Source organism: Desmodus rotundus, chromosome 1, assembly GCF_022682495.2.
Source record: "Desmodus rotundus isolate HL8 chromosome 1, HLdesRot8A.1, whole genome shotgun sequence".
NCBI lineage: Eukaryota > Metazoa > Chordata > Mammalia > Chiroptera > Phyllostomidae > Desmodus > Desmodus rotundus.
In genome coordinates, this window is record NC_071387.1 from 8194129 (window position 1) to 8221438 (window position 27310).

Genomic DNA, 27310 nt, shown 5'->3' on the forward strand with positions numbered 1-27310 from the left:
AACTAAGGGAGGAAATGGGAGCTCCTGAAGTACAGAGGTATGGTAGCATAGTGGGAACAAGAAGGACACACTTAAGCTCAAATACAGGCTCCAACAGTAACTAACCAACTAACCCTGACGTTTGGCAAGTTCATTACCCTCTCCCAGCCCTGGTTTCTTCATCTGTACCATGGGAATAGTAATACCTCACAGAGGGAGCATTTGAGAGGACTGGATAGTACAGGTGAAAAACCAACTTGGTAAAGGTTTTAGCTACTTGAAACCAGAATGAAAATTTATTCGTGAAATGGAATCTGAGGTTGGCAGCTCTCCTCACTGTTCAAATATCCTATTTCAAACACCTGGAGTCTTTGTGAATTCCCGTATTAATGAGTAAGTCTCCATTGAATGTCTGCCAAAGAGGAGTTTAGAAATACTCAGTTATTCTGCTCTCCTTCAGCAAAGAAGACCAAGGCCAGGTTGGCTCTGTTGTTTGCCTATGTGCATCTAGATGGAGATTTCTGCTCGGAGCTGCAGAGAGCTGCAGAAAGCTGTGACACCCCGTGTCTTTTGACTGGATCCATGTCATGGTGCTGTGCTGGAGTTGTGCATAAACAAAAATTAGAAGAGGTTCGTGGGCTAAAGAGCAACCAGTTTTCATTGTGAATCTTACGCTTTTAGACTAGAAATCACATTTCAGAAGGTGCAGGAAGGAACTTTTGAGGTCTACTTTTATAATGGAAATCAAGGCCTAGAGAAATTAAAATGACTAACTCACATAAATGGCGGAACCAGGAGTCTGTACCTTTTGCTTTGTGTAAGGCAGACTAATAACATATTCCAGTCAGCAAGCTCTGCACACTGTCTTGAATGGATCACCCATTCAAGAGTGGCTATCAACTCTTCTAAGAGCTCGCCCAATACTCAGAGATGCTTCCCTCTCTCTGCTCTGGATGTCAACACTGAGATTCATCGAATGAGGTGGGTCTGCAGGATGGAGCTTCTTTCTGCCGGTTTGGTAATGTGAGGACTGCCACCTATTTTCAGTGGGATGGGTTACCATCTGCTTCCATTACCTACCTGTTCACTGACTTATCAGCAAGGAAAGTAATGATGCTTATGACAACTTCCTTTCAAGCACTTTATTTGTCCTCCTTCCCAATTCTGAGAAAGTATTTTGAGTAGGATTCATTCCCAGTTACTGAGGTTCAGAGATGAAACGTGAATTGCCAGCTTTCCAAAGAGGACTGTAATTTTAAAAAATGTCAAACAACAGTTACATCTTTTCTTCACTTGGAATTTTTTCCTCCAAGAAACCCAGAGCACATTCTCCCTATACTTTTTTTCCCCCTAAAGTCTTCAATGTTACCTCTTCAGAAAGGCCTTGGTTGGCCCACCCAAAACTGAGAGCTAATACATTGCACTCACTCTGTACATGACATTGTTTTAAGCACTTTCCACATATTAACTGTATTAAAACTCAGTACAAGCCTATAAGGTAAATATTATTCTTATTTCCATATGAGTTAGGCATTGTTATTACAGGCTTCATATTGGAGCTAATACACTGCTGCACGGAAAAGATAAATAACTTTGCCAATGTCTCATGGTTAGTAATGGATTTGAACCCTGGCTATCCAGTGCTAGAGTCTGCATGCTTTACCTCCAATACATTGCCAACCTAAAGAAGGCCTCTTCTACTCCCTTTTTTAACCCACAGTACTGCTTTCCCATTTCAGTGCTAATCACACTTTGCATCTAATTACTTTCTCATTTATATGTTTATTGTCTCCCCTATCAGACTGTAAGCCCCATGAGGGCAGGGATCATATTGGTCTCATTCACATCGCAGGTACTATATAACCTATATAACTACTTGTTGATTGAATTAAGAAATGTATGCTTGTGGGCATCATTCATTCTACAACAAACTTTTATTTATCTTTTATTTTTTAAAGATTTTATTTATTTTCAGAGAGAGGGCAAGGGAGGGAGAAAGCAAGGGAGAGAAACATTGATCAATTGCCTCTCACATGCCCCCAACCGGAGACCTAGCCTGCAATCCAGGCATGTGCCCTGACCAGGAATCGAACCCACGACCCTTTGGTTTGCAGGTTGGCACTCAATCCATTGAGCCACAACAGCCAGGGCTCATTCTACAACAAATTTTTACAAATTATTTTTACTTTGAAACAATTTCATACTTACAGAATAGTTGCAAGAATAATCCAAAGAACTTCACCCAAAGACCTCGTTAAATGTTAGCCAGATATCCCCAAAATACACTTTAGAGCAAGAGAATCCAGTCCAAAGCCACTTGAACAACAAATATTTATTGAGAATCTGCTACAACTGGATTATATGACAGCACCCTAACTAGTGTCTTGGCTGCAAACATTATCTCCTAGTCTCATACAGCACCATATCCTTCTAAAATAAGTTTGATCATATTACTCCTTTGCTCAAAATCCTGCAATATTTCCCCGTTACATTAAAGTAAAAATCAGGGAAAAAAGAAAACATTCTTTTCTCTCATCCCCTCTCCTATTCCTCTCACCTTGCTCTAACCACACTAACTTTCTTGCCATTTCCAAGATTCTACATATGCTGGTTTAAGGCCATCTTAAGGCCTCTGCATCAGCTCCTCCTTATAACTCCCCTCTAGTACATGCATGCTCCCCACCTGTTTGATGGTCCTTTAAAATGCATCACCCCATCTCCCTTATCCTGTTGGGGTTTCTTACCCCCAGCACTTAATGCAAAAGCCCACTTCACCTATGGGGTTAATAATGCTACCAAAAGATGCCTGGTTAGTTTTCCATGAACTGGGTACCAATGTTAGTGGTATCTTTGTTTCCTAAAAAAAGCACCTAACAGAAAGAAGCCACAAAAAGACTCCAGATGATCATGAAAGCTACATTTCTACTAATATTGGCTTTGTCCTCATTTTAATGAAATCATCCCATGAAGGGGGGAAAATGACTTCCCTATCACATAGCACATATAATTTACATATAAGTAAATAACAAATTACATTCACAACAGCTCCTTCGACTTTCAATAAACTGTAATTTATTATTATGTTCTGTCTCCTCTAAGATAGCTGGCTTTTGGTTGAGGACAGGGATCTTCGTCTATTTTGTTTGCTGAATATCCCAAGTGCCTCCAACTGTACCTGGCACATAGTTGGTATTCAGGAAAAGCTGTTGAATGAACCGAATGTTGAGGGTATGCTAAGTGCCATGCCAGATCCTGTTCTCAGTGCCGAACGTACAACAAAAAATCCCCGACCTGATGGGACACACTGCAATGCACTTAAAACACCTAGACCTGTGTTCCAATCTAGCCTCCTTCCACCTACTTCCTTTGAGATTTGGGGCAAGTTAATTAACCCCTCTAAGTGTTGCTTTTCTATGAGTCGTCATGAGAATTGAACAGAAAAACAGCGTTTATATAGCACTTAGCATAATAACGCTTTACTATTTGTTTCCCTTCCTTAAAGCCTGAAAGACTGCTTGCCTGACATCTCTGCCACAGATTTAGGCAAGGTTTTCAAAAGGCCTAGGAAATGTGCAAACAGGTTACCATGACCAGGCTTACCTAATTTTTAACTGAAGGTGTTGGGGATGACAATGCTTAAATGAGTCGAAGTGAGAAGCCAGGGAGGAGCTAGGGTCACCTACTTCGCCGTTTTGATTGGAAAAGCCTCGCTGGGTCCCTAGGGGTGAAAGTCTGGTGGAAGGAAACTGGAGGAAAAGAGGGGGTATCTGGCCACTATTCAAAACTATAAATCCCAGCCCGCCCCGCGGCAAACAACTACGGGTCCCAGCACGCTTCATTGTCGGGACCGAGGGGTACCCCTCCGGGCCTGCAGCCGGAGTTCTGCCGGAGAAGGTGAGGGGCGTGCCGAGGCCGCGGGGAGACTCGGGTCAAGCCGTACGCCGCTGCGCAGACGCCTCTCATGGGCCGGACGTGACGTAGGAAGAGTTCCGGCTTCGGCCTCTGCCGCCGCCGCCGCTACTTCAGCCGCCGCCGCCGCCGCCGCCGTCGGGGCTTGTTATTTCTAAAATGGCGCCCCTGGACTTGGACAAGTATGTGGAGATAGCGCGGCTGTGCAAGTACCTTCCGGAGAACGACTTGAAGGTGAGCTCGGCCGGGGCGGGAGCGCCGCTGGCGGGGCTCGCCCCTTCCGGCAGCGGGGCGCCCGCCGGCCCGCCCTTCTCTACGCGGGACCCCCGCCAGCATCCCGTCCCGTCATGGTGGAGGGCCCGCCGCGGTGCCGGGCGACCCGGTCCGTTTCGGCGTCTCGCGGAGAGCATGGGGAGCCGGGGGAGCGGGAGTCCGCCGAATGCCGTCCCGGGTCCGTAGCGGGGAGCCCGGGGGATGTCGCGGCCTCTGCCCCAGGGGTGCCCCTCCTGGCCTTCGGCGGCCTCAGGGCTCCGAGCCGTAACAGCTGTGCGTGGAAGACCCTTCTCTCCTCACCGCGTCCGCGGCCTCCGAACCGGGCCCCGGCGGGCAGTGCCCTCGGCGTGGGGTCATCCCTCCAGAGGCGGTGACAGGAGCGCGGGGCGGCCGGCGTCTGACAGATGCCCCGGCCCGGCGACCGCGGCCCCTGGGTGTTCGGATTCCCGCGGGCCGGGCCGCCGCTCGGGCGAGAGGTGGGAGGAAGGATGCCGCGGCGGCTCCTTCCCTGCCTCTCCGCCCCGTGGCTCTTCGGGGTGCGGGCTCCCTTCTGCGCGTTGGGGTCGGAGTCGCGTTCGCGAGGGCGCCGTGGAGCTCGTTTGAGTGGACGAGGCTGGAGTCGCTCGGTAAAGACCGACACTTTGCTGTCCTTTGCGTGGCTCCCCCATGAGCCCTCCGTAACTCAGGGTCGCCGGTCCTGGGTTCCCTAGAGGAGTGGGTGGTTCTCCGTCGCGGGGAACCCGAGCCCCGGCCCGCGAGTGCGCGGCTGAGAGGGAGGACTGTCAGCCTCTGACCGTCGCTCTTTCCCTGCGTCTGGAGCCCGGCGCTTCGGGGCTCGCAGGGTTTCGCGGTAAGTGCTGCTGTTTGTTTTTATTTGTTCCGTTAACTTTGATTTGCTGAGAGGTGAGTAAACTGCCAGTAGCTTTTTTTTTTTGCATTTTTTTAAAAAATTATTCTTTAAGCTGTGGGCTTAAAGCAATTCGTCCGTGTCGTGACTTTTTTTGCTCTTACGGAGATGTTGCTGCTTTTTTGTCTTTTGCTCTTTCTGTTGATACAGGAAGTTGGTGTTTAACAACGGTCAACAAGTATGCAAAATGTTGAAAGCCAAGGGAGCTGTTGTGAATGTAACTTGTTTTTATTTATAGGTGCTAAATGGTCGGGGAGTCATTCGTGTGCCTTTTCCCCTTCTTCGCGGGATGGTTTAATTAAAATGAGGACAAAGCCAATGTTAGTGGAAATGTAGCTTTCATGTTCACCTGAATCCTTTGTGGCTGCTTTCTGTTAGGTGCTTCTCTTTGGGAAACGAAGATGGCACCGCCATTGGCACCCAGTTCGTGGAACACTAGCCAGGCATCTTTGGTAGCATTATTAACCCCGTGGGTGAAGTGGGCTTTTGCATATCGGTGAATCATGGTGACATTTTCTGTTCTTTGGCATATGTAAAGCTGTTTTAAGTTTTATGTTTTATAATAGCAAAATGTTGCTTATTATGAAAATATATTTTGATATTAACTTGAAATTGGATATTGAAATTTATTCGGATATTGAGATTTGGATGATAATCACTTGGATTTTCTTTAGACCTTTGAGTTTGATAAACGTTAGATTTCCTTCCCACTTCAAGGAAATATAATTATTAAACCATTTCATTTCCTCTTGCAACACAATTGGACATATTAAGCATGTGTCTGTTTCTTTTTCTTTTTTAAAAAGATTTTATTTATTTATTTTTAGAGAGAGGGGGAGGGATAAAGAGGACGAGAAACACTGATGTGTGAGAGAACCATCGTTCAGTTGCCTCTCACGCCTCCTCAACTGGGGACTGGCCAGCATCCAGGCACGTGCCCTGACCAGGAACCGAACTGGTGACCTTTCTGTCCCCAGGCTGATGCTCAGTCCACTGAGCCACACCAGCCAGAGTGTGTGTTTCTTAATAAATTTTTTAAAAATCTTCTGGGCATCTACTGGGGAAAATTATGAATTCTTTTTTTAAGTGGAATTTTTTTTTGTCATGGAACTATGTTTATTACATTAATTTGCTTGTGATTTAATTTGTTCATCTGTGGCATATTTAAAGAAATTTAATTTTGTTTCTACTTCTTGGCATGAAGTGCAAACTAAAATTAGGCAAGTATTCCAGGAGCACCTTTTCAGAGGCTTCAAAGCCAAAATAAAAGATTCTGTCTAGAAGAAGAAAAGAAATCATTAGGACCACTTAATGATCATTAGGGAAAAGATTTGTTCTGGTAGAAAAGACAGAAATTCACTGTGTTTTAAACTGACTAGAAGTTGGAGGTACTAAATAAAATAATAAGTGCACAGGATGTTCTAGATTTAATCATGATTTCTCTATACCTAAATTGGAAGCTGTCAAATCACTAATAGTGGCTCCAATCTGCATAACTGTTTTGAAGGAATAAGGATGAAATATAAAAGTGAATGGACCAAAGCATAACCTTTCTTTAAAAAAAGAGGTCATGCGATTCTCATCCACAAAAAAGATTTCAGAGCTGATCATGGAAGATACAGATTCCATATCTGGCTAAGTGGAAGAATGAATGATAAAAGACAGGTGTACCGAAAACTTAAATTTCAGTATTGGGTTGGCCAAGAAGTTCATTTAGTTTTTTCAGTACAATGGCTCTAGTAGTGCTTAGTTGCCTTTAACTTCATTTGAAACAATTTTGTTAGATTGTATTGACAATTTTGTTAGATTGTATTGTGACAGCTGTCATATCAGCATGCCTTAAAAAAAACTTACCAAAATTTGTGAATTTTTGTGCAGCCATTTTCATATTGGAGATGGAAAAAGATATACAACATTTTTGTTGTATTATGCTTTATTATTTCAAGAAAGGTAAAAACGCAACTGAAATGCAAAAAAAGATTTGTGCAGTGTATGGAGAACGTGCTGTGACTGATCAAACATGTCAAAAGTGGTTTGTGAAATTTCTTCGTACTATTGACATTTTGGCCAAATAATTCCTTGCTGTGGGCTGCCTTATGCATTGGAAGATGTTTAGCAGCACCCCTGGCCTCTACTCACTAGAAGCCAATAGCAGGAGATAGCTGACATAGGCAAAACATCCAAATCAATAAAGTTATTGGTGAAAACGAAAATGTCTTTTATGGAAAAAAAATGTAACGGAGTTTTTGGCCAACCCAATACTTAGGCAGGTGATGGGTTCTATAACTTGGAGATTGCCAGAGCTTTTGAATGGTTTTTAAAGGTGACATTGAAACAAAGAAATTGCACATTGAGTTGGTGTTCACTTTTTTACTGAGGAACTGAAGACTGTTACCATGGTAGGGGTGGGAGAATACTAGTGTCTATCTCAGAGATGCAATATAAAGAATTGTGTAATTCCCTAGTAACTGCTTTTATGATAAATAGTCAACGTAATCTTTCTAGAACTGACTTTTATGTTTAGTCTGAGCCATCCCTGAGTTTTTCACTTGAGACTACCTACTTTGTAAAGTTGAACCTCTGTGTGAAATGCCGCCATAAAGCTTCAGAGAACTTTTTTCTGACATTTGAACAGCCTTTTGTACCATCTTATTCAGCCTCTCTGATTTTATAGATTGTCATCATATATTGTAGTATTTATCCTTCCATGCTTGTTTGTGTATGTCCATACGTATCTGCCAGCTTATTGCTTGTCTTACTGATCATTCTATTTACCAGAGTTGTTTGGTTTGCATGGTATCTTTCTTCAGGTAATGCAAGGAAAAGTGAACATAGTAGAGGACTTAAGCACATACCATGGCTTTGTGTAGGGCCAGAAGAGTGTTTTCTATATTTTCAAGACTTTTTCACAGGGCCTTGCATTTTGTTTGTTGCTTTGGCCACTGAATCACATTTTCCTGTATATTCTGAAAATAGACTGTAATGGTGCTATCTAGTAGAAATAAAATGCTCAGAAATGTAAGCCTGAAAATACATTTTAAAAAAAGTAAAAAAGAAACAGGTGAAATTAATTTTAGTAATTTTAACATTATTTCAACATGTAATTAATACAAAGTTACTAATGTAATATTTTCCCATTTTTGTACTAAGTCTATGAAATAAGGTGTATATTTTACATTTATGACATCCTAATTCAGACCAGTCACATTTAAGGTGCTCAATAGCTACATGTTGCTTGTGGGTATTGGATGGGACAGTGCATGCCTCTAACAACTCCTCAACCCATTCTCTAGAATTGCAGAGCAGAGAGTGAATCAGAGTTCATCTCGTTCAGTACCCTTCTCACTTTACCGAGGGGAAAACTGAGCTTTGTAGAGTTTGTGATCTGCCTGAGGATGTCCAGCTAATCTGTGAATTAGGTTGGAAAGCCTCCTTGCAGAGCTCTTTCTGATAGAATAGCTTGCTTTTCTAGATATGTTTTCCACTTTCTCACTTTTTTTTTACATTCCATTCTAAGCACATTGGACTGCTGTCTTCTGACCACATGCCCTGCTTCTTTGCTTCTTTTCAGTCTATTTCCGTCACCTACTTAATATGTACATAGTACAAAGATTAAATTATTTAATACTCATTGAGTTGGTTAGTAATATTTGCCCTGCTTTATAAATAGGTAACTGAAACACAGACAGATTAAGTAACTTTCCAAAGTCATACAGCTACTAAGTAAGTGGAGGAGCTAGGGTTCAAACCTAGGCAAGTCTGGCTCCAGGGTTCTCGTCCTAAACTACCACTGATGATTTCCCTATGCAGTACGGTCCATGCCTCTTTTGAGCTTTAGCTTAGATGCCAGTTTCTCCATGCAGGGCTCTTGGATTCCATAGTCAGAATTACTACCAATGATTAGAATTTACATAGCTACTGATAGTCTTCTGAGCACCTTCATGTCCATTCTGTTATTTACACACTCCTGGTGATAGAGTAGATGAATTGGTGAAGTTTAAGTGATTTTTGCCACAGTGACTCAATATTTTGCCGCAGTGACATGCCTGAATTAATTTATTACTAAAAATTCCCATTTTTTCTATACTAACCTTTGCTCTATAGCATTTTTATTCCATACATACTTTTTATTTTGCTTTACACTTTTTATTTTTTATTGTTCTATTACAGTTGTCTCAATTTCTTTTCTCCTTTTGCCCCCCTCCAGCCAACCCGCCCCTCTTTCCCACAGTCAGTGCTCTCTCTGTTGTCCAGGTCCATGAGGCATTCATACATGTTCTTTGACTAGTCCTTCCTCTTCCTTCCACCATTCCCCCCTCCTGCCTCCCCTCCTACAGCTATCAGTCTGTTCCATGTTTCCATGTCTCTGGTTCTTTTTCTCATTAGTTTATTTTGTTCATTAGATTCCAGTTATAAGTGAGGTCATATGGTATTTGTCTTTCGCCAACTGGCTTATTTCATTTAGCATAATAGTTTGTTTCTGTCCACTATGTTGAAAAGGTAGGGCTTTTTTCTTTCTGCTGCGTAGTATTCCATTGTGTAAATGTACCAGAGTTTTTAAATCCACTCATCTACTTATGGGAACTTGGGCCATTGCAAACACTTAGCTATTGTAAATAGTGCTGCTATGAAATTAAGGATGCACAAGTTCTTTTGAATTGGTGTTTCAGAATTCTTAGGGTATATTCCCAGCAGTGGAATTGCTGGGTCATAAGGCAGTTCCATAATGGAGTTTTTTGGAGGAAATTCCATACTGTTTTCACAGTGGCTTCACCAGTCTGCATTCCTACCAACAGTAGGAATGGGTTCCCTTTTCTCCACATCCTCACCAGCACTTGCTGTTTGTTGATTTATTAATGATGGCCATTCTGTTAGGTGTGAGCTGATATCTCATTGCCTGTACATACCACTTAGAGTATGTATTCTGTCTTGTATGGTAGCAAGTGTGTCTGTCTTCACTGTTAGACTATAAGCTTCTTGAGGGCCAGGATCGTATCTTGTTTATTGTATTCTCCATGGTCTTAGATCACTGCCTTGTATGTGACAATCAGTTAAGGTTTGTTGCATCAAACTGTATACTGCTTTACAACAAACATTTCTTTAAATGTTTCCTGTGTCAAGTACTATTCCCTGAAGGTGCTAGAAGTAGAATCTCATACTTCTCTCTGCTTTTGAGGGGCTCTCAATATGAGGGAGATAGAGAAGTAAGGGAGATAGAGAAATAAACAAATAATCATTGCATGGTGTGCTAAAATAGAGGGCTGTCCAGCATATTGGGAAACAGAAGCAGTATCTAACTCTGAGGACAGAGATGGTTTTACAAAGCAGGAGCAAATGAGGGGATGAGTAGAGTTTATTCAGGTAAACAAAACAGGAAGGAAAGAACATGTAAATACTATGTGCCATGGTGTAGCTTAATCTGAAAGAAAGAACATGGTTGATTCGAGGAATTTGAGGCAGTTGGTATGCCTGGAAGTGGTGCTGGGAAGACAGGCAGAGGACAAATCATGGATAAGGCTGATAAACTTTTTATGTTTTAGGTTGTATGAAGATAAACACTTTGAAATGTTTTTATATTTTAAGGGGAAACAGCATACTGGGACTTTTTTGATATAGTTTAAAATATGGCTAACTAAAAAATAGAAGTAGATTCAAAGAAATCTATTACAGGAATATACTGTTGTATGTGGTAGGAGTGACAATGGTGTCTGAATGGATTTTGGGGACACTGCCATAAACAGAAGAGTGCCCTTGAGAGATTTTTTAAGGAAGTGACACTGGGTTTTGGAACTATTATGGCGACATTGTGGACCATGGATTGGAATGGGACAGGAATTTCGTAGAAGCTATAGAGTAGGTGACGTGAGAACTTGAAACAACAAGTGATTCTGATGTTTAAAAGGAAATGAAGGTATAATAGGACCTGTTGACCGAGTAGGTCTAGGTGATGGGGGAGAGGGAAAAGTTCAGTGCGATCTCTTAGTTTCTGGCATGGATTACTTAGGAAATACTATAACTAGATTAAGGAATACAAGGGAGTTTGGTTTGGGCCATACTAAATTTGAGAGGTGGAAATGTTCAGAAGACTTGCATACACACGTTGGTTAGTTAACAAATGTTTATTGATTGCCATATGTGCTCCAGGCACTGTTATAGTAGTATTAAACTCAGGAGGAAGGTCTGGACCAGTGGTTCTCAGCTGGGGGTGATTTTGCACTGGAGGGTATTTGGCAATGTCTAGAGACATTTTTGTTTGTCACAGCTGGGGGTGGGGGTTGCTTTGGGTATCTAGTGGGTATAGAAGCCAGAAATGTTGCTAAACATCCTGTAATGTACTGGACAGAAGCCCCCCACAACAAAGAATTAATCAGTAGTGCTGTGGTTGAGAATTTAAAACCCAGTGTATTTGAGGAACGAGAGAGAACAGGAAGATGAGCAGATAATAGAATGGAACCGTGAGCAAGTTTCCTAAGGAAAAGGTAGGCAAGGGAAATAGGATTTCCTAAGAATGGGGTCCATGAACCCCTAATTATTCAAGGATTAGGAATTAATTGGGCACCATGGAAAGAGACAGGTATAATTTGCCCTAAATTTGGGATAAGATTAAGGATCTTGCCTTTTTGGTTAAGTAAGAGTAACCAAATTTCCTACAAACCAAGCAGCGGAACAAAACCCGAAGAAGGGCTTTGGAGGAGCTTCTCCCATGGCAAGGCTGGCCTGAGGCCACTGTACATAAAGTTAGCTGACATATGCAGAGTTTGTGCTGAGATTTCATGGACTTCTTATTTTTGTGTTTGCTTGATAGGAATTTATAAGCTACTGCTGAACTGGAGACATGAGAAGCAATGATTTTGGCTTAGAGACTTAACTGTATAAATCCTCAGTTGGGACTGCAGAAGTGGCAGTTACAGGACGCAGCTGTTACTTTACTCAAGTTAGTGTGCCTGGCCTCAGGTTAAAGATGGTGCCTGAGTAGTTTACATGTGTTCTCTAGACACTCACTGGCCTTTGAGATTGGCAGGGTTTCACAGTGATGTTTTTTATAGTGTACTGTTACTTTCATATCAGTACTGGGGGTATGGGCCAGTCTCCTTGCAGTTCAGGAGCCATTGTGGACTAGGAGAGCCAATTATATGGGGGTTCACATTCTGGAACATTCAAATATGGAAACCATGGAGGCTCCCTCAGGAATTTGTGCAGTGATTAGTTTCAAAATGTGAGTTAAATGATAACTCACTTGGTTCCAAAAGGGTATAGAGTGGTTTACAAAGATGCATTCAATATAGCAAGGTGAATTATATTCAGAATAAGTGAGGCAAAGGAAAAATAAAGGTAGGAAACCAAGATGGAACCATCAGTAAAAGTGAGAATACACTCGTATATAAAATAAAAGCTGTGATGATCAGGTTACTTCTTTGAAATTAGGCCCTAAGCTTTCTGGGAGGCTACTGAAAGAAGGGAACTGATGAATTAAAAAATCACAGAGTCGCTGTGGCCAGGTAGTTCAGTTGGTTAGAGCATTGTCCTGATACGGCAAGGTTGCAAGTTCTGTCTTTGGTCAGGGCACATATAAGAATCAACCAGTGAATGAATAAATAAGTGGAACAATAAATTGACATTTCTCTTTCTCTCTTCTTTCCCTCACTCCTTCCTCACTCTCTAAAAGCAAGGAGACATTTCTCTCCTGGGTCCTCCTTGAATGCACCTGTTTAATCACAGCATTCTGTATACCTTGTTTATAGCCTACACAGTGACCAGCTATACAGAGGACCATCTCCTACAATGTCCCGTACTACAGGTTGATAGCCATGACATTAAAGTGCAACTTGGGAAAAAGCAATTGGGAATGGAGGGCAGTACAATACAGGGTGAGGACAGACCTCTTTAAAGGACAATCTGAGTTTAATTCAGGGTGGGGTTTATAGTGGGTTTGTTTGGGTAACATTTTAATAACTGATCTTTAAAGGGGTGTAATCAGTGAAGCCCTCAAATGTATAAGTAACCAGTACTTGAGAATGGGCAAATATTAATAGAAAGATCAGCATTGTGGGAAATAGAGAACTTTTCTCTCCTATAGATGCATTGTGGAAAGAAGAGTGGGAGATGAGCTTCTTCAGTGGCTTTTGTCAGACGATGTGTTGGAGGAAACATTTAAATTGTATTCACGGTATGTGCTCTGACCTTCAGTGATGGAAGTTAGGACTCTCCTTAAAAGATGTGAAATCTGAAAGGAAGTGTGGATGGGACAAGTGTCTGACAACATGCAGGCCTCATGTTAACAAACAGAAAACTCTGCCCGCTCTTGAACAAATTGCTGCAAAGCACTTCTAAAAATACCTTTGGTGGAATTCTCTTTGAGGAGGTTTGGTGAGTGTATCTGAAAAAATATTCCAAGTATTATTTGAATAAGGCATTATACCTAAGAAAGGTGGGTAAGGTCCTGAGATGGTACTTGAAAACATCCCTGTATTGCCCTGGCCAAGTGGCTCAGTCGGTTTATTGTAATCCATCCCTGGTCAGGGCACAGACATAGGTTGCGGGTTTGATCCCTGGTCAGGAGGCAACCAATTGATGTTTCTGTCTCACATCAATGTTTGTCATCAATGAAAGCATGTCCTCGAGTGAGGATTAAAAAAAATCACTGTATAGTTTTATTTCAAAAATTGTACAGTAGCAGAAAAAACATTTTAAAGGTATTAATTGCTACTTTATGAAGCTAACTTAAAAAGAACACTGCTCTTTATTCTGGCAAAATGAGGAAAAAGTAGGTGGTGATGGGAGACTATTAGAAAAATACGGGCCAAACATGGCATATTCGTTCTTTGGAACTAACCTTAAGATGCATGGAAGTGAATTAGGGTTTTAAAAAATGCAAACAGTAGGTTGTAAACTTTGGGAGCTAATTACTGTAAGCATAATTCCAGAATCATCAAAGGACAGTTTCCTTTCCTAACAATGTAAGTATTAGTTCTTGTCTTTTTGTCACATGATCTTTAGTTTTAATATTGTAGTAAAAGATTGCATTGTGTCTTTTCTTCTTACAGCGGCTATGTGACTATGTTTGTGACCTCCTCTTGGAAGAGTCGAATGTTCAGCCAGTATCAACACCAGTAACAGTGTGTGGAGACATACATGGACAGGTAAAATTTTATGAGCAGATTTTTAGCTTTGTACTGTGCATAGTTCATGTGTGTTTCTACTTGTGCTGCAAAGGACGGGCAGAGAAACAAAAAACATCAGTTGGTGGTGGTTGGCTAGGTTACCTCAGTCTGTATGACATGATTCCTGGTTACTGTTACAGCAAATAAAAGCAGTGGTCAAATTATTCATGGAGTTTGTTGAACTTATACTTGAAAGGTAAATAGAAAGCAGCACTGTTGTTCTGTGGACAGGGGAAGATAAAAAACACAAATGTGGACTACTCGTAGTTATTATGATTAATAGGAGATGCTTTGGTTTTAGGCACTAATTTTCTGTTCATCCTATTCTCTCCTGTCATATTTTGTTGGAAATTTCTCATTTCCTTAGCAGGATTGAGAATAGCAAAGGTTCAGAAAGAAAATTGCTGGTGCATCATTTCACAACTTCTAGGATGGGATGAGAGGGATTTAGTTCATTTATTTTTTTATCTGGTTTTGTTTGTTTTTAAGAGTTTCAAGGCAGGATGGGCACACCTCATCTTTAGGTTCTTACTGTCAGTGTTTAGCCTGGTGTGTTTATGAAGTTTTTTTTTTAATAGGGAAATGAAAAGTGAACTGATTGATCACTCTTGGTTGTATGCATACAGTGGAGTTGGGGCTACAAGACATATATGCATTGTGAACAATATAGTATTTATGAGCATTAACAATAATTACTGTCTTATGTGCAGTTTCCCTGACTTACATATGACTGCCTAAAAGAGCAGAAATGTGGGTAAATTGGTTGTGGTTGAAGGCTGCTCAATGAGTGAAGTCCTATTTTTACTATTTACGGGATCTTTTCTTTTTGGCTTTTCAATCTGTTCTCTGAATGGTTGAGATTATAAGAACTCTGACAGCTGCATATTCTTGGCTTCTAAATAGAGTCCCCATTATGTCATCTGTAATATGTTAGTAGACTTTAGGAGTGGATTTCTTAAAATTTCCATGTAACTTCTCTCCAAAAGATAATAAACATTTGTATTTTGCTGACATAAAGTTCCTTAACACATTCCTAAAAGCTAGAATAAACTAAGCAGTGTTTGCCTCTACTTTTATTAAAATTGAGGGGTTATTAAGAACTTTTCAGTATATGAATTACAGTCATGTTCAAAGATCAGAAATTTAGAGACAACTTCAAATTACAAAAACCAATTTAAATTATAAAATTGTACTTCTATATCATATATGCCTTCAGCCCAATGTACAATTCTTGCTAACATTTATTCTATGTTTTGAGGTTAACAAAGTGCTTTTTCCCATGTTTCATTTAAAATTGTTCAGAAGTCCTATCAGATTGGATCATTTTATAGAGAAGCAAACTGAGACTGAACGATGGAAGAGTTAGCCCAAACTCTCAGAGCCCTTAAGGAACAGAGCAGAGATTTGAAACTCATTTGGGTGCCCAGTAACCCGTGTTAATTTAAGACTACCACTAGACTGTGAACATTGTTTCTCTTGTACCTGATCCTTTGAAACAATTGCTAATCAAAAGCATGGGACTTGTGGAGCTTCTAACCCTAAACTAAATGTAAGATGTGTCCTTTGGGCCTTGTACAGTTAGTTGTCTTTTCCTTGGGCAGTTCTGGAATTGCAGGACTGGGTTATGAGTATAAACAAACACGCTGGCCAACATATATGGCTGTCCTTTGGTATCCTCAGGAGATTGGCTCCAGGACCTCCCACTCAAATCCTGGGGTGCTCCAGTCCCTTATATAAAATGGCCTAGTTATTTGCATATAACCTATGCGTATCCCCCTATATACTTTAAAGCTAGATTACTTATAATACCTAATAAAATATAAATGCTATGCAAATAGTTGATTAAAGAATAATAACAAGAAAAAAATAAGTCTGTACATGTTCAATACAGACACAGTCATTATAGGCCTAACTATATGGTATATGTCAGCAGAAACATAACTTCCCTGCCCCCCAAATATGTTCGATTTGCTGTTGGTTGAATGGGGATGAGTCTGCCCTACAGAATCCAGAATCTGCAGATGAAAATGGCCAACTGTAATGCTGAGAGCAATGAAGCAGTGTAATCTAGTGAGGAAATGGTAGACTTCCATGTCTGACAGCTTCATTTAAATCCTGACTTGGGCTACATACTAGCTGTTTCAGAAGCCACTTAAACTAGCTCAGAAGTTCTTTAAGTATGGCCTGTGGATCCTCGAGGGTTGGTCCCTAACGTGTCACAAAATCAGTTGAGGGTAAAACTGCTGGTACCTCAGAACGAATCAAGAGAGTAGCACCCGCCTATGCTGTTGTCAATGTCTTCTGTGCCAGCATGCATGCACAGTGAAATGAAATACCACTATCACATTAGATTGTCCTTGGTGAAGCAGTGACATTAATTGTAACTTTCAACCCTGAGTAGATACTTCTTTAAAAAATTTTTTTTTATTGTTGTTCAATTACAGTTGTCCCCATCCTCGTTTTTCCCTTTTTATGCTTCCCTGCCCTCCCCACCCCTCACCTCCCACATTCAGTCCCCACCCCCATTGTCCTTGTGGTTGGGTCCTTTATACATGTTCCTTTCCTTGACTCTCCCCCTCCCATTGTGCCCCCCGCCTCTGGTCACTGTCAATTTATTCTTTATTTCCAAGACTTGCTTCTATTTTGCTCACTTGTTTGTTTTGTTGATTAGGTCGAGTAGATACTGCTTTTGAACGTGATGAACTAGGAAGTCTGCATAAAGCACATCTGCTGCGTACCAAAGAAAGATGGCTTGCTCAAGGAAAAGTGCTTGTGCGGTTCTTTGTATTGCCAGCTGAGTGGCCTCTTTTTTTAGGGAATGCTATTTTTACTTGAGAGAAGGAATGACTTAACTATGGGTATTTGAAGTGAAGGAAGTGGTGAGCCAGTCACTTAAGGGAACACAATTGATAGTTGTTGCCAATGCCAAAATTTGAGTTTTCAAATGAAAAACTGAGATTTTAGAAGATTTGAGTCTACCACCATGAAGTTAACACCTTCTAATATTTAAAGACTTTTCTGATGAGACGAGTGGTAATAATAACCTATTAATGAATAAGGCTTTTGATGATGTGTAATGAAATGTTATTTCTATGTTATCCACTCAGAGTATTACACCAATCTATATGAATATGGTAAGACCACTTTTCAAGTTTTTTTTTTCAAATTTTGATATATTAAAAAAAGAATATGCACCGTTATCCCTAAAGCTGATTAAAATACTTCCTTTTATAACACGTATCTGTTACACATACAAATTTTCTTCATGTACTTAAATCACTCTAACCCAACAGACTAAATTCAGAAGCAGGGAATGAGAGTCCAGCTGTGTTGTATTTAGTGAGACATAAAAGAGATTTGCAAAAACATAAAACAGTGCCACTCTTCTCATTCAATTTGTTTTGTTTTGGGAAACAGTTTATTTTTTCATTAAAATATGTGTATGTTACTATTTAATGAGTTACTGGTTTTTAAAATGAATTTTTAAAAATGATCTGTTTTAATTTGCAATATAGTAAATACTGATTGATACAATCTACATAAATAAAAGCCTTCTAGTGACCTCTAATTTTTAAGACTATGAATGGATTCTGAAACAAAAAAGTTTAAAAACTACCGAGCTAGACAATTGTTTCCATGCCTTTAGTGATGGAATAAAATCCATTTCTCAGGATTGGTTTTGTTTTAAAATGCGAACGTTTATAGAGTATGGTATGAAAAACACATAATAGACGATAGAAATTATTTGTGAAATGATAAGATAGACTTCTAGTAATGTAGGACAGGGTTGATTATCTGCACATGTTCTCAGTAAATATTTATTAAATAATGTTGTTTATTTTTTATTTTTTTAAAGATTTTATTTTTTAGAGAGAGGAGAAGGGAGGGAGAAAGAGAGAGAGAGAGAAACATAGATGTGTGGTTGCCTCTCGTCTGCCCCCTACTGGGGACCTGGCTGGCAACCCAGGCGTGTGCCCTAACTGGGAATGGAACCGGTGACCCTTTGGTTCTCAGGCCAGCACTCAATCCACCGAGCCACACCAACCAGGGCTTTATTAAATAATTTTGGAAAAAAACTTTCAATATAGAGTACGAGCTGTGTATCCCAGAAGCAGAATTTTTGTCTATTAAACATACACTGGGTACATGGAAACTTATAAAGCTTTTATTCAAGAACATATTTTTATAAACATCAGTAGAAAAGTTTAAGTTCACTTACTCTTCTACCACACTTTTATGAAAGCAGCTGTTTTGTGAAACTTTTTAATGTTCCTTTCCTGACTGTGTGTGTGTATACATACTCAGGTTTTACATAGTAAAATTGTATAGTTATATTGTAGGTATAGTTTTCTATTCCATTCTTTTTCCTAATTATTTTTCCATTTTGCCACATAGTTTTCATTATAATCATTATTTATGACCACATACGGTCCCAGTCCTTGAGTTGGTAGATCATACTTGATTAAAATATTTCCTGATGTTAATCATGAAGTTTTTTTCTTTTGTTATTCTGAATGCTGTTGTAACACATTTTTATATTTGCACAGATTTTTTTTTTTTTTTGCCTTTAGGATATAGTCAGAGAAGGGGAATTAGTAGTCAGAGTTACACACACATGTACATATATCTATACCTGGAGAGTGTGTATATGAAGTCTGTCCAGAGGGTATCAGCCATGTAATATGAAAAATAGAGACATTTATTGAAGAAGATAACAAGATACAAGGATCATTGTAATAGGACAATGATACCTCAGTCCCTTTCAAAGTAGGTGTCTTGGGACCTCACACAGTTCTCTCAGTCGCCATCAGCCACCCCATCGTATCTTATTCAATCTCATCGATGATCTGAAATCTCTTCCCTTTCAAAGATGATTTTAGTTTTGGGAAAAGTCAGAAGTCGCAGGGCACCAAATCTGGGCTGTAGCGGGGCTGAATCACCTGGGTGATTTCATGTTTTGCCAATAAACCCTGCACCAGACGTGATGCATGAGCAGGCACACTATTGTGACAAAGGTGCCAGTCACCAATTGCCCATAGTTTCGGCCTTCTGAATCACCCAGTAGTTTCCGTGGAGGAATGTTCAAGCTTAATGCAAAATTTGATGCAGATTCGTTGCTCTACTCACTCAATCATTTTGATTGCAATGGCCACACGCTACACATGCTCACTCAGTGGCATCTACCACACCCACTGACTAGTACAGTGAAGTTGTCATTGTTCACACATATGCATTCCAGTCCACTCTCCTTGAATGTTGTCGTGCAAACTATTCTTGTTCTATTAAAAATGGCTGGGCTTTTTTCGGACAGGCCACATATATAGAGATATATAGACATTTCTTTTTTACTGCTCATACTGTGTGTGTGTGTGTGTGTGTGTGTGTAAAATATGTAAAGAGTGCATATGCCAAACACATCATATTCCTTTAAAGGGAGGGACTCTACATAGCAAATATTTTGGGGAAAAAACCAATAATCTTCCACTTCACTGAGATTGAACATTTGTGTCACTTTGTTAATTTTAAGAAGTTGGAGAATTGTATTTTAAATTTTCTAAAGCTTTGTTTAAGCAAGTAATAACCCTTTAGACTTATGAAAGTATTATAAAGGAGAATGCTTTATTTCAATAGTTAACATTTAAATGTCAGTTTTATTCACTGCTACCAAGCTTGCTATACTGTTTTGAGTATTAGAAATTTAAGTAATAATTTTATTTTCAAGTGTAAAAGATAAATGTGTAGGAAATTATTAGTTGTAGTTGGTATAGTTGATTACAGTCAATTCCTTTAATCCAAAATCTTTTTTTCAGAAAAATTGAAGTTTTTTTTAAGAATTAGATTAGGGTAATGTAGTTGATTAAAGTTACCAAATGTACAATTAGTCATTTACCAATTTTTAGTCAAATAGAATATGGTGAAACATACAATTCTGTTTTTACCTGTTAATGAGAAGATACTCTGTATCTGTGGACCCTGAGGATACACATTTCCAACAGTAGAGTGTAGAAAGGTAGATCAATCTGTTCTTCATGGCATAAAGTGTCAATGTAAGTTTATCCTTTAAAAGAAATTTTTTTAAAGATTTTATTTATTTATTTTTATAAAGAGGAGAGGGGAGGGAGAAAGAAAAGGAGAGAAACATGAATGTGTGGTTGCCTCTCACACACCCCCTACTGGGGACCTGGCCCACAATCCAGGCTTGTGCCCTGACTGGGAATCGAACTGGTAATGCTTTGGTTCACAGTTAGGCGCTTAATCCACTGAGCCACACCAGCCAGGGCTGAAAGAAATTTTTACCTACATGTTTCCTTTTATTTCATTGAAATAGATGCTCAATATGTGAAGGTATGGTTAGGTTGACTTATTGACAAGTTAGGTAACTGATAAGTTAAATGATTTCAAAATCTCAAGTGATGGGCGAGGAGATGTATGAAAGAAATTTGAGAGGGAGGCCTACAGCACTAATGATCTAGGAATGGCTTCAAGGGGAGCTGTGAGCTTTATTGTAATGCTTTTTTTTTTTTTTTTTTTTTTGGCTTGGGAGCTGTGTCCTTGGCAGTTGTGCTTATACTTTTTTTTTAATGTAAATATTTGAAGTCCTCTTAATTAACTACTTCTTTACATATTTTCTCCTCAGTTTTATTATTTATTCCTTCATAGAAACTTGTAATCAACATATATTGCCTTTCTTTTATAGTTTTATGACCTTTGTGAACTATTCAGAACTGGAGGTCAGGTTCCTGACACAAACTACATATTTATGGTATGTAAACACCAGTGATATCAAGTACTTATTTAAACAAAAAAGATCTATCCCATTACATGTAAATTACAAAGTAATTTTTGCCATGTGATAATGACTATTTAAATATCTGAAAAGGTGATTCTGTGTTTTTCTACATTTTTCCTTGTCCTCTAGTTGAGAATAAATGCTTCAATAAACTGCTGCATTCGTAGGACTGCGTCATAGCCTCAGTGATGGTTGGGCTGAAAAATACCCCAGAAGTGCTACCTGAAGGCACAAATGTTTGCTCTTATTTTAGCAGGCTTTTTCGAGCATTTATTTTTTATCTGTTACTAATCTGTGTGTTGAATATACACACTTGCTATTAAGAATCGTACTTAACTTTTCTTTCAGAATGTAATGTTACTGTTTTCCTTTTTCTGAATCATTCTGTCATATTTCTGTCCTCTGAAAGTTTCTGTGTCACTTTACTATTATTTTTTTTAGCTGTTTTTGTATTGCTCTAATATTGGTCTAAGTAAAATGTTAATGGACATGTCATCATATGCCATTGTTAAATACAAAGCTGAACATGGAACACTGTTATAATTATAGTATTTGCTTTTACAAAATAACCCTATTTTCTTCAAGTTGGCAGCTCTTCTGATACAGTTTAAATTATTTTTGAACTTTATTTTAAAATTTGGATTTACACATTTTTTTTTTTGAAATATCTGTTAATGTAGGTAATAGAGAATCGGAAACATGGTGGTTTTGCAGGGAAAATCATTGAGAGAATTGTATTGGAGGTACCTGTAAGCCTCTTAAATCGTAAACTAGCACAAATACTTAGTAAAAACAGCCTATTTCCATTTGAATTTTTGTTAAAACTCAATTTCCAAATAATTGAGTGTATAACTCCTCATTTTTGTTATTTTGGGCTGTCTCTGAGTTTGTAAAGTTTGGCATAATTTTTAAAATTATTGTTGCTATTATATTGTTTATAACTGTAAACTTTTACTTTACAGGGTGATTTTGTAGACAGAGGTTACTATAGTTTGGAGACCTTCACTTACCTTCTTGCACTAAAGGCTAAATGGCCTGATCGTATTACACTTTTGCGAGGAAATCATGAGAGTAGACAGATAACACAGGTGTATGGATTTTATGGTAAGACCTTCTATTTTGTGACTCTGAATATTGTTTTACTTTCCTCTTTGGGGAAAAAAACCCACACAAGTCATACGTGTGCTATATAGTAAAATTAGAAAATACAGATAATCTTTTTCCGCTTTCTCACTTTCTTTAACTTCCTCTCTTCCCTCAGTCAATGGAAAATCTTTCCTGGAGAGAGAACCATTCTTAACTCTTTGGTCTATATCTTTTTATTGGGTTGGCCAAAAAGTCCGTTACGTTTTTTCCGTAAAAGACACATTTTTCATATTCACCAATAACTTTATTGATTTGGATATTTTGAGTGTGTTGGCCATCTCCTGCTATTGGTTTCTAGTGGGTAGAGGCCAGGGGTGCCACTAAACATCTTCCATTGCATAGGACAGCCCCAGCCCCATAGCAAAGAATTATTTGGCCAAAATGTTATTAGTACCAAGAAAGTTTGCAAACCACTTTTGACAAGTTTGATCAGTCATAGCACCTCCTCCATATGCTGCACAAATTCTTATTGTGTTTCAGTTATGTTTTTACCTTTCTTGAAATAATAAAGCATAATATGCTGAAATAATTGCATACCTTCCATCTCCAATATTAAAATAGTTGCACAAAAATTCACCTATTTTGATGTTTTTTAATGCACACTGATATGACAGCTATCACAATCTAACAAAAATGTTTCAAATGAAGTGAAAGACAACTAAGGACTACTGGAGCCATTGTGCAGAAAAACCAAAATGAACTTTTTGGCCAATTCAATAGATCAGTGCCTCAAAGTGTAGTCTTTACTTTACCTCATTGGAGTCATCTGGGGTGCTTGTTAAAAATGTAGATTACTAGGACCTCCCTGCAGATCTTTCAGGGTGGGATCCATTGAATCTACTGAAGGTGAATGTTCTGCACACTCAAGTCTGAGAATCTGTTCTATATATATGCCCATATGTGTGTGTTGTATACATACTTGTGTGCACATACACACCATACCAAAAAGAGATCACACCTGTTTATTTTCATTTAATATTGTGACCTGCCTTTTTACCTCATTAATGTTATTTTAATAGCTGCATTGTATTATACTGTATGGATATCCTATAATGGTATTAAGGAGTCCCTTTAACATTGAATATTGGAGTTATTTTTAAGTTGCTGTTATGTACATAGCTGAATGAATATCCTTTTACATATACGAGGTCTGTTCGCAAAAAATCCAGCCATTGTTAATATAACAAGAACAGGTTGTGCAACAATGTTCAAGGAGAGTGGACTGGAATGTGTGTACGTGAACAGTGATGACTTCACTGTACTAGTCAGTGGGGGCAGTAGTCGCCAGTGAGTGAACATGTGTAGCATGTGGCCATCACATTCAAAACAACTGAGTGAGTATAGCTATAAATCTGTACCAAATTTTGTGTTAAGCTTGAACATTCCTCCACGGAAACTACTGGGTGATTCAGAAGGCCAAAACTATGGGCAGCTGGTGATTGGCAGCTTCATCACAGCAATATGCTCGCTCTCACATCATGTCTCGTGCAAGAGTTTTTTGGCTAAACATGAAATCACCCAGGTGACTCAGCCCTGCTACAGCCCAGATTTGGGGCCCTGCGACTTTTGACTTTTCCCAAAACTAATATCACCTTTGAAAGGGAAGAGATTTCAGATCATCGATGAGATTGAGTAAGATACGATGGGGTGGCTGATGGCAACTGGGAGAACTGTGTGAGGTCCCAAGACACCTACTTGGAAGGGGACTGAGGCGTCGTTGTCCTATGTACAGTGTTTCTTGTATCTTCAATAAATGTCTCTTTTTCATATTAAATGGCTGGATACCTTCTGGACAGACCTTGTGTGTGTTTCTATCCATGTGTGTATACACGCTTATGTACATATATATGATATCCCAAGGATCTATGAATATGTGTTTATATACATGTATATAATGATATATATATAAAGTCTGTGCCCTTGCTCCAGAGAATCCCAGGACCTCAGGGATTAGATAGAAACAGAATTCAGCCGTTAAAAGCAAAATAGCTGCTTTTATAAACACTTCTGTATGGTTGAAGGTTTTAATAAAGAATGTGAAGTTCTTCAAAGAAGAATCATTGAGATTATTAATAAGAATTTTCCTTGCCCACAATTAAGGCATATATTGAAAGACTTGAAAATAATTTAATAATCCTTTAGTTTTAGATTTTTTATTTTAAATATTCTGTTGACATTTTGTCTGTATAAAGATAAGCTGAATTCTCTTACTCTCTTACTAGTTTAAGCTAATTTCTTTTGTCCCAGTATTTAATGTACTCCTTATTTTTATCGGCAGACTCAAAACTGCATTACTGAGATCTCTCCTGTTTCTTTTATAGATGAGTGCCAAACCAAATATGGAAATGCTAATGCCTGGAGATACTGTACCAAAGTTTTTGACATGCTCACAGTAGCAGCTGTAAGTTTATATAAATCTTTAAAACCTCAAGTATTTTCTTACCAGTAGCACTTTGCATACTTTTATCTAATTGCCATTTTATTTATATTGATATTATTAGGATTCATTCCTGAATTTAGATGTGACTGAGTTTATTATTGTATGTTCAACTCTTTGTTATCTTCTTTGTTAGTTAATAGATGAGCAAATTTTGTGTGTTCATGGTGGTTTATCTCCTGATATCAAAACACTGGATCAAATTCGAACCATTGAACGGAATCAAGAAATTCCTCATAAAGGAGCATTTTGTGATCTGGTTTGGTCAGATCCTGAAGATGTGGATACTTGGGCTATCAGTCCCCGAGGAGCTGGTTGGCTTTTTGGCGCAAAGGTCACAAATGAGGTAAAGCCGACATTTTCAGAAAAGTGATTTGTTGGTTGCTAATGACTAAAGAACTGTGGTGGCAGTAAACAAACTTCTAGCCTAGTTTATTTAAACTGGTGGTTATGGGTATCAAATTTCTCATGTAGGTATTTCCTCAGTGGTTAGATGAGATGATGTAATGTAAGCACCTCTTTCAGCATCTGCCTGGTAATACATGTAAAATAAGTGCTCCTTTTCTTTTGAATATTACAATTAAGTAATGAGATAAAGCAAGAGATAGGCAACTTAAAAAATATATATTTTAGCCCTGGCTGGTGTAGCTCAGTGGATTGAGCGTGAGCTGCGAATCAAAAGGTCGACAGTTCAGTTCCCAGTCAGGGCACATGCCTGGGTTGCAGGCCAGGTCCCCCAGTGGGGGCCATGTGAGAGGCAACCACACATTGATGTTTCTCTCCCTCTCTTTCTCCCTCCCTTCCCCTCTCTCTAAAAATAAATAATAAAATTAAAAAAAAATTTGTGCAAGAGTTATATGCACATGGATGCTTTAAAATATATATATATATATTTTAATTGTGATACAATTAATATGTCATATTAGTTTGAGGTTTACAACATAATGACTTGATATATGTATATATTGTGAATAAGCAACTTTTTGAGGTTCAACTAATTTACACACACACACACACACACACACACACACACACACTGGTGAGCTATTTCGGGAATTAATCCAGCATGGAATCAGAGAGAGCTAGGTTCAGGATAACTTGTTACTTATCTCATCTGAATCTCTGTTCCCTTAAATTGCAAAAGAAGGATAATAAATCTGTGGCAGAAGTTCTGCAAGAAGCATACTAAGCCCTCAGTAAATGATAGATATGGTAGCAATATATTTATTATTAAACCATAAAAACTTTGTTTCATATCTGTTAGTACTTGCCGAATGCTTTCCTTCCAGAAACTTCTAATTATGTGACTGTATGATTTCTAAAACTTAATAGACTCAGGCCAGACTTATAGAAGTTTGGGTAACTTATGTTTGTACAACTTATACAAACATAAGTTACACAAACTTCTGTAGCTTATAACTGATTGAAATTATTGGGGTAACTGTAGAATGGATTGTATAATCATGAGAACTGTGTTTAGTAACAGGGTTTATACTTTAATTGTTTATTAAATATTTAGGTTGATTTTTAAAAAAGCAGTATGCTGGATACTTAACAACACCTTTCTAAATTGCAGTTCGTTCACATCAACAACTTAAAACTCATCTGCAGAGCACACCAACTAGTGCACGAAGGCTATAAGTTTATGTTTGATGAAAAGCTGGTAACAGTATGGTCCGCTCCTAATTACTGCTATCGTTGTGGAAATATTGCTTCGATCATGGTCTTCAAAGATGTAAATACAAGAGAACCAAAGTTATTCCGGGCAGTTCCAGATTCAGAACGTGTTATTCCTCCCAGAACAACGACGCCGTATTTCCTTTGAGGCCTTAGCCCATCCTGCTGACCGGTCACATTTTTCTGCCCTCTTCTTATCCTGACTTTTGTGTATTACCCTCTATAATATACTTTTTATTGAGCACTTTGCTGCTGAAATGCTGCCTCTTGCCTTTTTTTTTAATTTTAAATTATCTAAATTTATTGTTTGTTATGGTGTTTATAGCAATGTTTTCCTATCAGTTTTCTCCCTCATCCCATTCCCCACCTTGGACTCATCTGAGAAGACTTGAGAAATGTCTTAATACTCATACTGCTGCATGTAGCTCTTGCTTATTTACTGGTCTGGGGGAAACAAGATGTGTTTCCTTTTTATAAAAAGCCAATTGACAGAAAAGACTACACTGAAATACTCTTCCTTTTGTATCATTCAGCCTTTTGTTTTAGTTTGGTAAGTTTTAAGAAATTTCAGCAGCAAAGTTGTTATTCAGTGGGCACGATGGACTGCAAATGCCTAGAGTTATGTATACTTGTCCCAGCTGTAAACTTCATTGTCCTTTGTTGGATGATATTTTAAATGGATAAAAATAAATTGGTCTAAAGGGCTGCCCTCCTTGTTGTGTTTTTAAATTTCAGTTAAAAACTGCTACAGTTTATGACTTTGTACATTAAGATAATTGTATTGATCTTTTTTCAGATTCCTTGTATTTTTTAATAAAATAATCTTAAATAAAATCCAGATAGGTTAAAGTGTTAGAAATTTTAAACAGCTTACATTGTTAGCTTAAAGTTATTCTTTTTTTTTTTTCTCTTAGAGTTCTTGACCCTTTGGTTATTGAGTTTAAAACTTCAACTGAAATTCAGTACTATTTATTTAAGAAAAAAAAATCACTAAACTGTGCCTAAAAACATAACTGCCATATTAATGTTTT

The 27310-nt window shown here is 38.7% G+C and overlaps 1 protein-coding gene across 3 annotated transcripts; it reads left to right on the forward strand.

Annotated features, from left to right (window-relative positions):
- Window positions 1-3823: 3823 nt before the first annotated feature.
- PPP6C (protein phosphatase 6 catalytic subunit) lies at window positions 3824-26986 on the forward strand. 3 transcript variants are annotated; one of them, XM_024562108.4, is made up of 7 exons: window positions 3824-4122; window positions 14113-14208; window positions 20927-20992; window positions 21982-22123; window positions 24487-24566; window positions 24739-24948; window positions 26179-26986. In XM_024562108.4, the coding sequence occupies exons 1-7, from the start codon at window positions 4048-4050 to the stop codon at window positions 26425-26427; spliced, it is 918 nt and encodes a 305-aa protein (XP_024417876.1). In that variant the 5' UTR covers window positions 3824-4047; the 3' UTR covers window positions 26428-26986. The 3 variants fall into 3 exon arrangements, with proteins under 3 accessions (XP_024417876.1, XP_071077175.1, XP_045052693.1); XM_071221074.1 differs by lacking the exon at window positions 3824-4122 and adding an exon at window positions 4145-4339; XM_045196758.3 differs by lacking the exon at window positions 3824-4122 and adding an exon at window positions 9650-13235.
- The last annotated feature ends 324 nt before the right edge of the window (window positions 26987-27310 follow it).